General features: G+C 50.5%; 1 protein-coding gene across 1 annotated transcript; it reads left to right on the forward strand.

The window, feature by feature from the left end:
- The first annotated feature begins 8,957 nt into the window (after positions 1 to 8,957).
- Positions 8,958 to 14,379, forward strand: LOC127572363 (C-C motif chemokine 27-like). The gene is made up of 3 exons (XM_052019534.1): positions 8,958 to 9,045; positions 11,028 to 11,154; positions 13,396 to 14,379. Exons 1-3 carry the CDS (start codon positions 8,985 to 8,987, stop codon positions 13,493 to 13,495), a joined length of 288 nt encoding a protein of 95 aa, XP_051875494.1. The 5' UTR covers positions 8,958 to 8,984; the 3' UTR covers positions 13,496 to 14,379.
- Positions 14,380 to 16,325: the final 1,946 nt, after the last annotated feature.

Genomic DNA, 16,325 nt, shown 5'->3' on the forward strand with positions numbered 1-16,325 from the left:
GACCTTGCACCTTATTGTCTGCACTGCACTTTCTCTGTAGGAACTCAGTGGGTCGAGCAGCATCTGTGGGTCGAGCAGCATCTGTGGGGGGAGGAGTTGTCGATGTTTCGGGTCGAGACCCTGCATCAGGACCGGGAGCGGAGGGGGGAGGTGGGCAATGTAAAGAGAAGGGGAGGGGTGAGGCAGCAGGCAATTGGTTGTCTTTGCAGGGGTGAGAGGTGATAGGCAGTGGCAGGTCGGGGAGTGGAGCAGGGGTTGAGTTGGGAGACAGAGGCAGCTGAATGACAGATGGAGGCAGGCAGAGAGAAGGGAGGGAAAACGAAAATATGGGGAGGCGGATGGAGTGAGGTGGAGGGGGGTGGTGAGGTGAAGGTGGAGACAGCTGCTGGAAGGAGATAAGCAGGACCACAAAGGGCTCCCAGTGCTGGACTCTGATGTAAAGGAGGTGAGAGTGGGAACCATTAGGGGAGAGGTGCATGGCGGATGGAGCCAGAACCAGGTGGGGCAGGGAACAGGAAACTTGTGGGTGAACCGTTTGTGTGTGTAGTTGGTGGATGGAACCAGTGGGGAGAGAGAGACGAAGGTGGGTGAAAGGGTCTGGGTTGAGGGAATGAGGACAAAAAAGGGAGAGCTGGAAGGAGAGGGAGAGAGGGGGGAGGGGAGAGTGCGGAAAGCAACCCACCGAAGGGAAGAGTTACCTAAAACTGGAACACTCAATGTTCTTGCTATTGGGTTGTAGAGCACCCAGGCAGAATATGAGGTGTTGTTCCTCCAGTTTGCGTTGGGCCTCACCCTGGCTGGTGGCAAAAGATCCCGAGGTTCTTGTCTCCAAACTGGAGACCATTCCATGGTGTCCCTCCCAAATCTTACCCTCAAACAATGCCCAACGACCGATTGAGCTGCCTGTCGATTGTGCTGTGGTTTGTAGGATCTTGCTGGGTACAAAATCGTCTGCCCAGTTTCCTACATTATAACAGGGGCTACACCTTTGAGTACAAGAATCAGGAAGTCACGCTGCAGTTGTATAGACTTTAGTTAGGCCACACTTGGAGTACTGTGTGCAGTTCTGGTCATCCCATTACAGGAAGGGTGTGGAGACTGTAGAGAGGGTGCAGAAGAGGTTCACCAGGATGGCTGCCTGGATTAGAGGTATTAGCCATAGGGAGAAGTTGGACAAACTAGGGTTATTTTCTCTGGAGTATCAGAGGCTGAAGGGAGATCTGATAGAAGTTGACAAGATAAGATATCTTTATTAGTCACATGTACATCGAAACACACAGTGAAATGCATCTTTTGCGTAGAGTGTTCTGGGGGCAGCCCGCAAGTGCCGCCAAGCTTCCGGCGCGAACATAGCATGCCCACAACTTCCTAATCCGTACGTCTTTGGAATGTGGGAGGAAACCGGAGCACCCGGAGGAAACCCACGCAGACACGGGGAGAACGTACAAACTCCTTACAGACAGCGGCCAGAATTGAACCCAGGTCACTGGCGCTGTAACAGAGTTACTCTAACCGCTACACCACCGTGCTTATGGGAAGCATAGATACGGTAGACATTCAGAGTCTTTCTCCCAGGGTGGAAATGTCAAATACTAGAGGACATAAGTTTCAGGTGAGAAGGGGTAAATTTAAAGATGTTTGAGACGTCTTTTTTTATTTTTACACAGAGGGTGGTAGGTGCCTGGAACGCAGACATGATTGTGGCATTTAAGAGGCATTTAGACGGACACATGAACAGTTAGGGAACCGAGGGATATGGATCATGTGCTGGCAGAAGGGATTAGTTTAACTTGGCGTCATGGTCAGCACAGACATGGTGGGCCGAAGGGCCTGTTCCTGTGTTGTACTGTTGTATGTTCCATATGTACAACTGGTGCTTCAGGACGTCCTGAGAAGGTGAGAGAATTCTAATAATTTCAGGTCCTTTTTCCTCCCTTTGAAGTTCAGTCCACTTCCTGTGAGACTGTGCCCATCAGATAATTTCCCACCAAAGTCCCTGGTCTCAAAACCACTCCTTAACATTCTTTTGAATGTACATTTCATGTCTCCCGTTGGATAAACCCTTCAAAGAGCATCAGCAGATGTGATTGTACTGGAGAAGGTGCAGAAGGAACGTGCCAGGGTGTTTCCAGGACCGGGAAAATGAAATTATGAGGAAAAGTTGCATAGACTGTGGTTGTTTTGTTTGGAAGTTCGTGGTCTGAAGAGGTGGGAAAGGCAGAAACTCGATGGGGAACCTCCTTGGAAATTCAGAGGCGATCTGAGGGGGACCTTCCTCACCCAGAGAGAAGTGAGCACCTGGACACACTGCCCGAGGGAGTGGTGGAAGCAGGGTCACTGACAGCAGTTAAGAAGTGTCTAGACAAGCACTTGAAGCATAGATTGCAATCAATGAGTTGGTTAATGCTAAACAATGGCTCTGGTTGTTGTCAGATTAACAAGAATAGTTAGTCATGAACAAGGAGCTCATGTTAATTAAGACTGAAGAGAGGTCATTGAGTCAAGAGGAACATTATTGAAGTTCGTGTGGGGTGCCTGGCTTGTGGTGAGAAGAGGCTTGACCTCTGCAGTGCCCTGTCTCATTGACCTATTCAACAAATCCCCACTCCCTCAGATCTCTGTAACTACATCAGGGTAAGTACTTAGCTCAAGAGCCCTTTGAGGGCAAGTCCACAAGATGAGGATTTCAATGATATTTGACACTGATGTATAACCAACAGGGTGATAGAACAGGGGGAACAGAGTATGGGAACAAACATCAAAGTGAGTTGTAAGACACCTACAAGTGTGTGAGCAGAAGATAGGTGAAACAGAATGTGGGGTTGCTTACAGTCAGACAGGGAAAAATAGAAACAAAGAAATGGCAGAACAATTAAACAAATTCTTTGGTTCTGTCTCCATGGCAGAGAACACAGGCAGGGTAGTGTAGGGGGCAGGCATGGTAGTGTAGCGGTTAGTGTAAGGTTATTACAGTGCCAGCGACCTTGGTTCAATTCCGGCCGCTGTCTGTAAGAAGTTTGTACATTCTCCCCGTGTCTGCGTGGGTTTCCTCCGGGTGCTCCGGTTTCCTCCCACATTCCAAAGGCATACGGGTTAGGAAGTTGTGGGCATGTTATGTTGGCGCCAGAAGCGTGGCGACACTTGCGGGCTGCCCCCAGCACACTCTACGCAAAAGATGCATTTCGATGTACCTGTGACTAATAAAGAAATCTCTTCAGAGAATTTCCCAGAAATACGAGGGAACCAGGAGTTTAATGAGAAAGAGAAATTAAAATAAATGAATTATTAATAATTTCTAACTAATTTCCTTTAATATTATTAAAAGAAGTAAATTCTTTTTAGTTTCGAGAAAGAGGTGATGGTGGAAGGTTGTTTCTGGGACAGGAGGCCTGGGACCAGCCACAGGGCTCAGTGCTGGGCCCGTTGTGGTTCTTCATTTATATAAACAATTTGGCTGTGAATGTACAAGGTGTGGTTAGTAACTTTGCAGGTGACACTAAAATAGGTGGTGTCGTTGACAGTGCAGAAGGTTATTGACACTTACAGCAGGATCTTGATCAGCTGGGTAAGTGGGCCGAGGATTGGCAAATGGTGCTCAGTTCAGGGAAGTGCAAGGTGTTCACTTTGGGAAGACAAAACAGTGCAGGAATTTCATAGTCAACACTAGGGCCTTGGGGAACATTATAGGAAAGACGGACCTTGGGGTACAAGTACATGGTTCCCTGAAAGTGGTGTCGCAGGTAAACAGGATGGTGGAGAAGGCGTTTGGCACACTGGCCTTCATCAGTCAGGGCATCGAGTATAGGAATTGGGATGTTACATTGCAGTTGTACAAGAGGTTGGTGAGGCCACACCTGGAGTATTGTGTTCCGTTTTGGTCACCCTGCTATAGGAAAGATGTCATTAAGTTGGAAAGAGTGCAGAGGAGATATAAGGGAATGTCGCCAGGACTCGAGGGACTGAGTTATAGGGAGAGGTTGGGCAGGCTGGGTCTTTATTCCTTGGAGCGGAGGAGACTGAGGAGTGACTTTATAGAGCAGTATAAGATCATGAGGGGCATGGACAGGGTGAATACACAGACTTTTTCCCCAGGTAAAGGGAATCAAAAACTCGAGGGCATAGTGAGAGGGGAGAGATTTAACTGGGTCCTGAGGGGCAACATTTTCACCCTCTGTGGTCAGTATAAGGAACGAGCTGCCAGAGGAAGTGGTTGAGGCAGGTACAATATCAACACTTGGACAGGTCCATCGATAGGAAAGGTATGGAGGGATATGCCACAAATGAGGGCAAATGGGACTGGCTCAGCTGGACATCTTGGTTGGCATGGATGAGTTGGGCCGAAAGGCCTGTTTCCATGCTGTATAACTTTATGATTCTCAGTCCCTCTCTCTCTCAGGGCGAGATCTGTACACTGACCGGTGTCTCTCAGTCCCTCTCTCTCAGGGGGAGATCAGTACACTGACCGGTGTCCCTCAGTCCCTCTCTCTTGGGGGATTTCTGTACACTGACCGGTGTCTCTCAGTCCCTCTCTTTCTCGGGGGGAGATCTGTAAGGGTGAGGTGGTTTCTCCATTGGAGAGCAGTCTTTGTTTACACAGTTAGATCTTATAGTTTTAGAACATCATTGCTTGTAAGTTTGAAAAGAAGTTTGTTTGCTAATATTGTTTCCTTTTAGGTATTTAAACATTTTAATGTTTATTAATTAATATTAATTCTTTTAGAACATTATTGAACATACTTGGGGCAGGCACGGTAGTGCAGCGGTTAGCGTAACGCTATTACAGTGCCAGCGATCTGGGTTCAATTCTGGCCGCTGTCTGTAAGGAGTTTGTACGTTCTCCCCGTGTCTGTGTGGGTTTCCTCCGGGTGCTCTGGTTTCCTCCCACATTCCAAAGACGTATGGGTTAGGAAGTTGTGGGCGTGCTATGTTGGTGCTGGAAGCGTGGCGACATTTGTGGGCTGCACCCAGAACACCCTACGCAAAAAATGCATTTCATTGTGTGTTCCGATGTACATGTGACTGATAAAGATATCTTATCTATGTTCATGGGGAGGGGGGTTAAGCACGAAACACAGATTCCCTCCCACGGTGTCACTGCCAGGTTGAAAGCGCAGCCTGGCCCCATTGATTCTGTGCACTCACATCGAACCACATGAGAAAAGATTATTATGACAGGCTTTCACCCACTCCCTAATTCGTGGGAACAGTGTGTGGTGTGGTGATCTGCCAGGGAAGATCGAAAGGATTTGTGCAGCGGAATAGACTGGGCTTGTCTTCCTTGGAATGGAGGAGGCTGCGGTGGGGATCAGGTTACCAACTTGTCAATTGAGATAGTGAGGAACATTTCCTCCTGGCATTGGGGGTCCACACACAGAGGGCATGGGTTTCAGGTGAGTGGTGGGAGATTGGAGGGGAATTGGAAAGAAAGTGGTGGAGGGGGGGGGGGGGGTTGGAATCTGGATCTCAGTGCCCGAGGGGGTGGTGGAGGCAGAGACTCTCACCACATTGAAGAAGTATCTGGATGAGCAGTTGAACCACCAAGGCTGTGGACTGAGTGCGGGTAACTGGGATTGGCGTAGATGGGTACTCAATGGTCGGCATGGACATGGTGGGCTGAAGGGGCTGTTTCTGTGCTGTGAGACTCTGTGACCCTCATTAATTCCTTGTAATATCTGGATGTAAATACACTTCTTGTGAAAGTTTTTTCCACAATTACACAATAAACTTCTTAGAACTCAGTCATGTGTTGTTATGTGATTGGCATTGGTCGTAGGGAGATTCGTGGCCAGAATACAGGGTAAAGTCACCCAGAGCTGTGTGTGTGTGTAAATGGGGGTGTGTGTGTGTGCAGGTGTGGTAATTTCCTGTGAACTTGAGAAAGAGAGAGAGAGACAGAGAGACAGAGACAGACACAGAGAGACACACACAGAGAAAGAGAGACACACAGAGAGGGAGAGACAGAGTGAGAGAGAGACAGACAGAGAGATACAGACAGAGACAGAAAGAGGGAGAGAGAATGTGTGTGTGTTTCTGAGTAAGCGTGTGAGGGTGTGTGTGTGTTGGGGAGCGTGTGCGCAGGGATCTGTGCATGTGGGAGACTGTGCGGGGGTCTGTGCATGCGGGGGTTTGTGTGTGAGTGTGGGGGAGTGTGAATGCGGGGGTCTGTGTGTGTGTGGGGTTCTGTGTGTGTGCAGGAGACTGTGCGAGGGTCTGTGTGTGTGGAGGTCTGTGTGTGGGGTTCTGTGTGTGGGGGGGTCTGCGTGAGTGGGGGTATGTGTGCAGGTCTGTGTGTGGGAGGGGTCTGTGTGTGTGGGGTTCTGTGTCTGTGGGGTTCTGTGAGTATGGGGGACCTTGCTTGACCCTTGGTGAGCTTTCTGTCTCCTCGCTTCTCCCAACCCTTCAGTGGGTCCCACACTCAACCAATTCCTGCCTTGCCCATTGCCTCACTCCCCCCTCCCTCTCTCCCCCAGCCACATACAGCCCCATCCCACCCACACACTGTGTGCCCCTGGGGCTGTGACAAAGCTTCAAGGCTGAATGGTCAGGGGATGGTCCATAGCTCACTGATGGCCCACAGGGTGGTTCAAACTGAGTCCATCAGGCTTTCCGAAGGGAATTGGGCATCCCCAGAGAGAGAATTATTTCCCTGGTTATGGAAGTGGAGGAGAGGGATAGCTGTGCCAGGAGCCAGCATAGATTGATGGGCCAAATGGCCCTCTTCCATGCCATTATGGTTTTATGATTCTATGACAGTACAATTGAACATAGAACATAGAACAGTACAGCACAATACAGGCCCTTCGGTCCACAATGTTGTGCCGACCTTTAAACCTCGCCTAAGACTATCTAACCCCTTCCTCCCACATATCCCTCCATTTTAAATTCCTCCATATGTTTATCCAGCAATCTCTTGAATTTGACCAATGTACCTGCCTCCACCACCGCCCCAGGCAGCGCATTCCATGCCCCAATCACTCTCTGGGTTAAAAAAAACCTTCCTCTGATATCTCCCTTGAACTTCCCACCCATTACTTTAAAGCCATGCCCTCTTCAATTGAGCATGGGTGCCCTGGAAAAGATACGCAGGCTGTCTACTCTATTGGGGAGGGAGTTCTGGGATTTGAAGCCACTGGAGGTGAAGTAACACTGATATATTTCCAAGCTGGAATAGCGTGTGACTGGGAGGGGATCCTGTGGGTGGTGGTGTTCCCCTTGTCCATCCTGGTGGGAGAGGTGGCAGGTTTGGGAGGTGCTGTTGGAGTAGCCCAGGCGATTCAGTGCAGTGTATTTTGTAGACGGTACACACTGTGCGCCGTTGGTGGAGGGAGGGAGTGTTTGGGGGTGGGTGGGGTGCCAATCCAGCTGGCTGCTTTGTCCTGGATGGTCCCACCACACTCCTGACGGGCGCCTTGTAGATTGTGGAAAGGCCTTCGGGTGTCAGGAGGCGAGTCACTCCGCCAGGATACCCAGCCCCTGACCTGGTCCAGTTGTGTTTCTGGTCAGTGGTGACCCCCAGGATGTTGATGGTGGTGGTCTTGGTTATGTGGTCCTTGCTACTTCCATTCAAGAATTCAGGCTCAACCCCCCAGAATTTGTCACCTACAGGAGAATGCTGGAGGAGGAGGAGTCCACTTGGCTCTTACAACCTATCCCCCACAACTAGCTGCTCTGTACCTTACTCGATCTACCCACCTGTGCCTCGACACCCTTTATTAGAACAAAGGACATAGGACACTACAGCACAGTACAGGCCCTTTGGCCCACATTGTTGTGCTGACATTTTATCCTGCTCTAAGATCTATCTAACCCTTCCCTCCCACATAGCCCCCCATTTCTCTATCATTCATGTGTCTTTCTAAGAGTCTCTTAAATATCCCTAATGTATCTGCCCCCACAACCTCTGAAGTGCGTTCCACGCACCCGCCACTCTTTGTGTAAAATACTTACCCCTAACATCCCCCTTATACCCACCTCCAGCAGTATCCAAAGGGGCATACTTGTTGCTGAGGGGGATGTCCAGAGGGGGACCCTGCACTGTCTGTCCATTCCCCTGGCCTCTCCTGACCATCACCTAACTCTCTGCAGCCTGCACCTTAGGGGTGACCACCTCACTGGAACTCTGGTCTATAATACGCAGCATCCTTTCAGGTCCTCAGTATGTCCAGCACCAGCTCCACTTCCTGAAGAATCAGAACCAGGTTTATTATCACTGACATATGTCACAAAATTAGTTGTTTTGTGGCACCAAGACATAAAAATAACTCTAAGTTACAAAAACAAATCAATAGTGCAAAAGCAGAATAACGAGGTAGTGTTCATGGGTTCATGGACCGTTCAGGAATCTGATGGTGGAGGGGAAGGAACTGTTGCTGAATCGTTGAGTGTGGGTCTTCAGGCTCCTGTACCTCCCCCCCGATGGTAGTAAGTTGGTGCACGTCCCACAGGTGTAGTCCTCGGGGACACTGGCAGTCTCCCTGATCCCCACGCCACTTCCCCAACTGACCACCCCACTGCTTCCTACTCACTCTAAAGTTGAAAAGCACAGCTTACCAGATCTCCATGAACCCCATGGACACCACCTCCTTATTCCTTTTTTATTGCATTATTGATTTATTTTTGCAATTTACAGTAATTTTATGTCTTTGCACTGTACCGCTGCCTTAAAACTACAAGCTTCACCTCAGTGATAAGAAATCTGATCCTGGTGCCTAGATAAGTATTTCCAGGCCAGCTGCCAATTCATTGTTGACTCTTTCGCAACAATAGCCATCAGTCAGACACGATGTGGTGTAATGAATGAATTCAGTGGAAAACTCTGTTGACTGTGGACTTGAGTTCAGGGGAGGGGTGTGTGTTGAGTGATGCAGCCCCGCATTACTCAACTTACAAACAGAACCTGCAGCCAATATAAAGGGAGCTGTCAGGATGCTGCAGGCAGTGAGGAACAGGCTCCACACAGACACACAGAGCATCGCAGGGACGAGATGGACCACAAATCGATCGCCCTCCTCATTGGCATCGCTCTCCTCCTCTGCACCGCCGCAGGTAAGGCACCATTCTGCAGCGAACTGTCACAGCGCAGACAGCGGCCATTCGGCCCGCACGGTCTCTGCTATCCCTGCCCCTCTGGGACCAGTGCTCCACGGAAGCTAGCTACCTTGCCCTGGCACCGCTAGGGCCACGCTCCTGGCACCCAGGTCACGTCTCCTGTGGAGGTGGAGGTGCCTTGGGACCTCCTCCTCGTTGCCCCACGGCTTCAGGTCCACATTACACGGGGTGAACGCCTCTTGCCCCCCCCGTGCTAGGTCTTTGCAGTGAAGCTCCACAGTTCATCCCACTCCCTCCGAACGTCCCACCTTCACCCCTTCTGAAAGTTCCCCTCGGATTCCAGATGGCAACTCAGTGGGTGCAGCCCCTCCGGACCTCCCTTCGGAGGAAGGCGCCCCGTTCCCAGCCGGCAGAAGATGCCTGCAGCCCCGCAGTTGCTGGTAAATCCACCCCCATCCGTCCCGCTGGTCTCCTAGATGCTGGTCTCTATGGGATGGGCTGCCCATGAGTCGGGTGTTCCTGACCCGGGGTGGGCCTGTACTTGACTTTGCCCAACAGGACACCTCCTTCAAATCTCCTCTTGACCTTCTCTCCCCTGAGTAGATCAGCTCCAGGACAGTCTCTGCCCGAAACATCGACTGTTTCCTTCCCTCCATGGATGCTGCCTGACCTGTTAAACATAGAAAACATAGAAAACCTACAGCACAATACAGGCCCTTCGGCCCACAAAGCTGTGCCGAACATGTCCCTACCTTAGAAATTACTAGGCTTACCCATAACCCTCTATTTTTCTAAGCTCCATGTACCTATGCAACAGTCTCTTAGAAGACCCTATCGTATCTGCCTCCACCACCGTTTCCGGCAGCCCATCCCACGCACTCACCACTCTCTGAGTAAAAAACTTACCCCTGACATCTCCTCTATATCTACTCCCCAGCACCTTAAACCTGTGTCCTCTTGTGGCCACCATTTCAGCCCTGGGAAAAAGCCTCTGATTATCCACACAATCAATGCCTCTCATCATCTCATACACCTCTATCAGGTCCACCCTCATCCTCCGTTGCTCCAAGGAGAAAAGGCCGAGTTCCCTCAACCTGTTTTCATAAGGCATGCTCCGCAATCCAGGCAGCATCCTTGTAAATCTTCTCTGCACCCTCTCTATGGCCTCCACATCCTTCCTGTAGTGAAGCGACCAGAACTGAGCACAGTGCTCCAAGTGGGGTCTGAGATCAGTTGCTGAGATCAGCTCCAGTCTCTCTCACTGGGATCCCTCACCTGATTCTAGCAACCCCTCCCCCTCCTCACCCTGCCCTAGGACATCCCTCTGGGTAGCAATCCATGTTAGCGCAGCGGGTAGAGCAGCTGCCTCACAGCGCCAGAGACCCGGGTTCGATCCCGACCTCCGGCGCCGCTCCCCGTGTGTGGGGTTTGCACCTTCTCTGGCCACTCCACATCCCAAGGTCGTGTGGGTTGGTGGGCTGATTTCCACTGTAAATTGGCCCCCGTGTGGGGTACAATCTGGGGGGAGTTGATGGGGATGTGGGGTGAATAAAATGGGAGACACAGGAGGCTGCAAATGCCGGAATCTGGAGGAACTCAGCGTCTGTGGAGGGAAATGGACAGCCGACGTTTCATAGAGTCATAGAACAGTACAGCACAGTACAGGCCCTTCGGCCCACAATGTTGTGCTGACCTTTAAACCTCGCCCAGGACTATCTGACCCCTTCCTCCCACATATCCCTCTATTTTAAATTCCTCCATATGCTTATCTAGCAATCTCTTGAATTTGACCAATGTACCTGCCTTCACCACCGCCCCAGGCAGCGCATTCCACGCCCCAGCCTTTCGGGTCGAGACGTTCAATGGGATCAGTGTAAATGGGTGGTTGATGGTCAACATGGACTCGATGGGCCAAAGGGCCTTGCTGTCTCGTGTTCTTGGCTGACTAATTGTTTAATGCTTGACCTTCTGATCTCCAGCCATGCCGAACAGTCATGTGATAAGCTGCTGCACACAAGTGTCCAAGAAGGTCAACCCAAAGTTACTGAGGAGGGCGAAGCTCTTCGATATTCAGGATGACCGGATCTGCGCCATCAAGGCAGTGATGTGAGTATCTCCTTCTTCATTCAGAGAAGCAATAAGGTGGTCGGGGTCGGGGGGTGGGGGGAGGTGTGGAGTGGGGAGGGGGTAGGGCAGTGACTGAGGTCCCCCGGCTGTGGGAGGAAGGTGTGGGAGAAAGGTGGGCCATTGGAGAGATGGGGAGACCTGCTGGAGGAACTCAGCAGGTCGAGCAGCACCTGTGGGGAAGAAGGAATTCTCGGCGTTTCGGGTTGGAACCCTGCCCGGTCCCGATTGACCTGAAACGTCAACTATTCCTCTCTCCCCCCTCCACAGATGCTGCCTGACCCACTGTGAGTTCCTCCAGCAGATTGTTTTTTTGCTCCAGATTCCAGCGCCTGCAGTCTCCTGTGTCTCCTGTTGGAGAGATGGGCTTGGGGAGGTGCGGAGGGGGTGGCTCAGAGATCACGGGGGAGAGGTGGTGCGTTATAATTCATTCCAAGGTCGCAGTTACTGGATCCTCAGTCCAATGTCTGCCTGGTTCAGTCCACACCGAATGTTGGGGTCTGGAATCACATTCAGACCAGACTAGGTCAGTACAGCTGATCCGGTCTATCCCAAGGAGGTTCGGGAACCATAAGAGCTTTAACAACAACCTGAATGCTCCCTACTTGCGATCAGCTCCACAATAATTTAGTTCCCTGGATTTAAACTCCCGACTTGCCAGCGTGGAATTCGAACTCGTGTCTCAGGGTGTTCCATTCAAGCCTCTGGGTCGCTTGGTTAGGGACATCACAACAGCACCCACTGCCTCAGAGGCGTGGGGTCAAGGGGTGTTGGGGGGAGGAGGTAGTGGTGAGGAGGTGGGTGAGGTCGAGGGGTGTAGAGGAAAGGAGGGAGGGGTGGGGAGGGAGGTGATTTATATCAGATTATTATTTAAATGGTGAAAGATTGCAGCACGCTGTTGAGCAGAGGGACCTGGGAGCGCTTGTGCGTGAATCGCAAAAGGTTGGTTTGCAGGTGCAACAGGTTATCAAGAGGGCAAATAGAATGTTGGCCTTCATTGCTCGAGGGATTGAATTTAAGAGCAGGGAGGTTACGCTGCAACTGGACAGGGTACTGGTGAGGCCGCACCTGGAGTACTGCGTGCAGTTCTGGTCTCCTTACTTGAGGAAGGATGCACTGGCTTTGGAGGCGGTACAGAGGAGGTTCACCAGGTTGATTCCAGAGATGATGAGGTTAGCCTATGAGGAGAGAGTGAGTTGCCTGGGACTATACTCGCTGGAATTCAGAAGAATAAGAGGGGATCTTATATAAAATTATGAAAGGGATAGATAAGATAGAGGCAGGAAGGTTGTTTCCACGGGTAGGTGAGACTAGAATTAGGGGACATAGCCTCAAGATTCGTGGGAATAGATTTAGGATGGAGATGAGGAGAAACTGCTTTTCCCAGAGAGTAGAGAATCTGTGGAATTCTCTGCCCAGGGAAACAGTAGAGGCTACCTCATTAAATATATTTAAGGCACAGTTAGATTTTAGCATAGTAGGGGAATTAAGGGTTATGGGGACAAGGCAGGTAGGTGGAGCTGAGTCCACGGTCAGATCAGCCCTGATCTTATTGAATGGCGGAGCAGGCTCGACGGGCTCCTATTTCTTATGTTCTTATGTTATGTAAATGATCAGACATGACCAAAGTTCAAATCCCACACTGGATGTGAAATCACTTTAAAAACTTGAACCTGAGGAGGGGAAATGTGCAGTAATGACCACGAGACCTTGTTGTAAAAACCCACTCGTTCACTCATGGGAGATCAGCCGTCCTTGATCACGGGAGATCAGATGGGTCTATACGTGACTCCGGGGACACTGATGTCTTTGATTCTGAAACACTCCAGGAAGCCACATAGTTGGTGCCTTGCCACCGATATCCAGAGACGGATGAACACTTTGAAATAAAACGCCCAAACAAGGCTGTAGTCTCCACTGTTGGGAGATCAAATTTATCAGGAATATTGCTGGGAATCAAGGCAGTCAAATGGATTAAGGATGCAGGCATGAATCCAAGGGAATTGTGCTATGGTTAAACTGAAATCCCCATGTGGAATTATTGTGGGAAATGACCCAATGGTCATTCAACTCAAGGGCAAAGAGGGTATGTAATAAATGCTGGGCTCACCGGTGAAGCCAAGATCCCAAAAACACACATAAGAGTACAGACTCAAGGGGCTGAATGGCCTTCTCCTGTTGCAACCTTCTGACATCTGAATTGTGTCCAATTTTTCTCTGCAGCCTCCTCAGAGGTTCACACAAACTTTGTGTGGATCCGAACAATGCCCAGCTGAAGAGATGGATGGCCAGGAATAAGAAGCAAATTCCCTCCAGAGCCTGAGGCATGAGAACAGGAACACAGACTATGGAGGGGCTTAGAGACTGGAAAGGCGGACTGTTATATTCTGTGCAGTGGGACTAATTGCAATTGGTACCTCCTCCCAGTCCGCTTATGAACCCACATGTATTATTGTCGTCGGAACATTTCCAAGGAGCTTCTTATTGGAGTCGGGAAGTATTGAGTGTGACAATGTTTTATTTATAGAACTGTGGAATGGTTAACGTGCATTGGTACAGTGACCCCCATCCCAGTACCCACACCTTCCCCACAGCCCTGCATCCTGTTCCCTCTGCAGCGCTGATCCACGCACTTTGGAAGGACTCGACACATCTCCAACCCCTGCAGGCAGCGTGAACCAGGTCAGCACCAGTCTCTGGGCGAAAACATCTTCTTCGCATCCTCCTTTCGCCCAAAGTGTTAATGCTGTGTGCCAGGTCCCTGGACTGCCCACTTTCAGGGGAAGCTTCTCACACTATCAGTGGGTAAACCCCCTCCCTACAGAAAGGCAGGTCAAGGTCTGGTGCCAGCTGTTGGGTACTTCTGGTGGAGAGAAACAAGTCAACTGGGGTTGGATCCCCTCCACTCCCTCACACCCAGTGAGCTCTCTCCCAATCCATGCCTTTCCTGGAGCCTGGATAAGATTCAACCCAATGTCCCAGACCAGAATTAGTCTTGTCCCAGTGGCAAAACCCACCCAGTCATCATTCTGGTCTTTGTCCCAGACCTGGATCAGATCCCCACTATCCCAGACCTGGATCAGATCCCCGATCACAAACTGTGCCAGTATTATTTATTCCTTTCTGTCAGAAAGGCTGCCAGTGCTGGACCGTAGCAACCCTGGGCAGCCCACCGTTTTGGTCTGTCCACCCGTGAGATTATGTCTATTGAAGCAACAGTCAATAAAATACTGTATTTTGTAAAATAACTCCCTGCACACGGTGAGTCCTTTGGTCGAAAGCTTCTGCTGGTTTTCCTCCCCAACAGGCACAGCAATGAGAGATACCACCGCAGGGCAGCAGTGAACCAAGCCAGTACCTCCATTTATATAGCGCCTGTGAATCATTGCAGGAGCTGGGTAAAGTTGTTGTGAACAATGCCTGATGGCTCCGTCAGAGGTCTGCTTTAACAAGGGAATGAAGGAGGCCATTTGGCCCCTCGAGCCTATTCCTCTGGTTCATTATTGGCTGAACTCCAGATTAACGTGGTTACCGGAGCAACCAGTTTGTGGGAGGGAGTTCCGGACTCCATCACTAGAAGGGCAGTGAACCTCATTGGACGCACTGCCTCAGAACTTGTCATCACCGGTAGCTGGTGGAAGCCATCGTGAATGAGTGGGAGGGACTGGTGTATCTCACTCAGGGCAGGGCGTGGAGGAAGGGGAATACTACCAGGGCCTCTGCGAGAGGGCTGGGAATGAGTGGATCACTGACTCTCACTTCCTGCGTACACTCAGAGGGGTGGGTGTGGGAGAGGACCCCCAGTACGTGATGTTCATCCTGGGAGCCTGAATCTGACCTCAGCCCTGTTACATCCCAGCCCAAGCAGGGTAGAGATCGGAATGTTTTTTTCCCATGGGAGGGGTATCACAAACAAGAGGGCGTAGGGTTAAGGAGAGAGGAAGGAGTTTCGAAGGAGATCTGAGGGGTAAGATTTTTTTACACAGAGAATAGTTGATATCTGGAACTCTCTGCCAGAGGAGGGGGTGGAATTAGATGCAGTCACTACGTGTAAGAGACATTGAGACAGACACTTAGCTAGGCAAGGCACAGAAGGATATGGACCCTTACGGATTTCTATAGACGTACGGTGGAGAGCATTCTGACTGGTTGCATCACCGCTTGGTACGGAGGCTCCAATGCACAGGATCGCAAGAGGCTGCAGAGGGTTGTAGACTCAGCCAGCTCCATCACGGGCACAACCCTCCCCACCATCGAGGACATCTTCAAGAGGCGGTGCCTCAAGAAGGCGGCATCCATCACTAAGGACCCTCACTACCCGGGACGTGCCCTCTTCTCATTACTACCATCGGGGAGGAGGCACGGGAGCCTGAAGACCCACACTCAACGTTTCAGGAACAGCTTCTTCCCCTCCGCCATCAGATTTCTGAATGGTCCATGAACCCATGAACACCACCTCGTTATTCTTTTTTTTGTGCTATTTATTTATTTATTGTGTGGTTTAGAGTAATTTTTTCTTTGCACCGTACTGCCGCCGCAAAATACATTTCACATCATATAAGATAATGATAATCAACCTGATTCTGATTTGAATGGGGGCAAGTTCACCAGCCTCTGTGTAAACACCTTACCCTTTAAAATCCTCTCACCTTAAACCTGAACTCTCTTGTTTCAAGACTCTGATGCAGGGCCTCGATCCGAAACGTTGACAACTCCTTTCCCCCCCACAGATGCTGCTCGACCCGTTGAGTTCCTCCAGCAGATCGTGTGTTGCCCTCTTGTTTTTGACACCCCTACTACGGGAGAATTCCGACTATCTCCCCTGTCTATGTATCTCTTCTATACCTCTATCAGGTCACCCCTCAAGCCTCCTTCACTCCAGGGAAAACAAGCCCATCCTATACAATCTCTCCCCATAACTAAAGTTCTCCAGTCCAGGCAATATCCTGGTGAATCTCCCCTGCACTCTCTCCAGCTCAATCACATCCTTCCTGTAGCGTGGTGACCAGAACTGCACGCAGTGCTCCACGTGTGGTTTTGTGAAGTTAGATTGCCATCTGCTGTTCTTGGCTGGACAATGAATGTGTTGGGAGATCAGTCCAAGCCTCAGAACACAGACAACAGGCTGGCTTTCCCATCCAGTGAAGGCGTGA

This window comes from Pristis pectinata, chromosome 7 (assembly GCF_009764475.1).
Source record: "Pristis pectinata isolate sPriPec2 chromosome 7, sPriPec2.1.pri, whole genome shotgun sequence".
Taxonomy (NCBI): Eukaryota; Metazoa; Chordata; class Chondrichthyes; order Rhinopristiformes; family Pristidae; genus Pristis; species Pristis pectinata.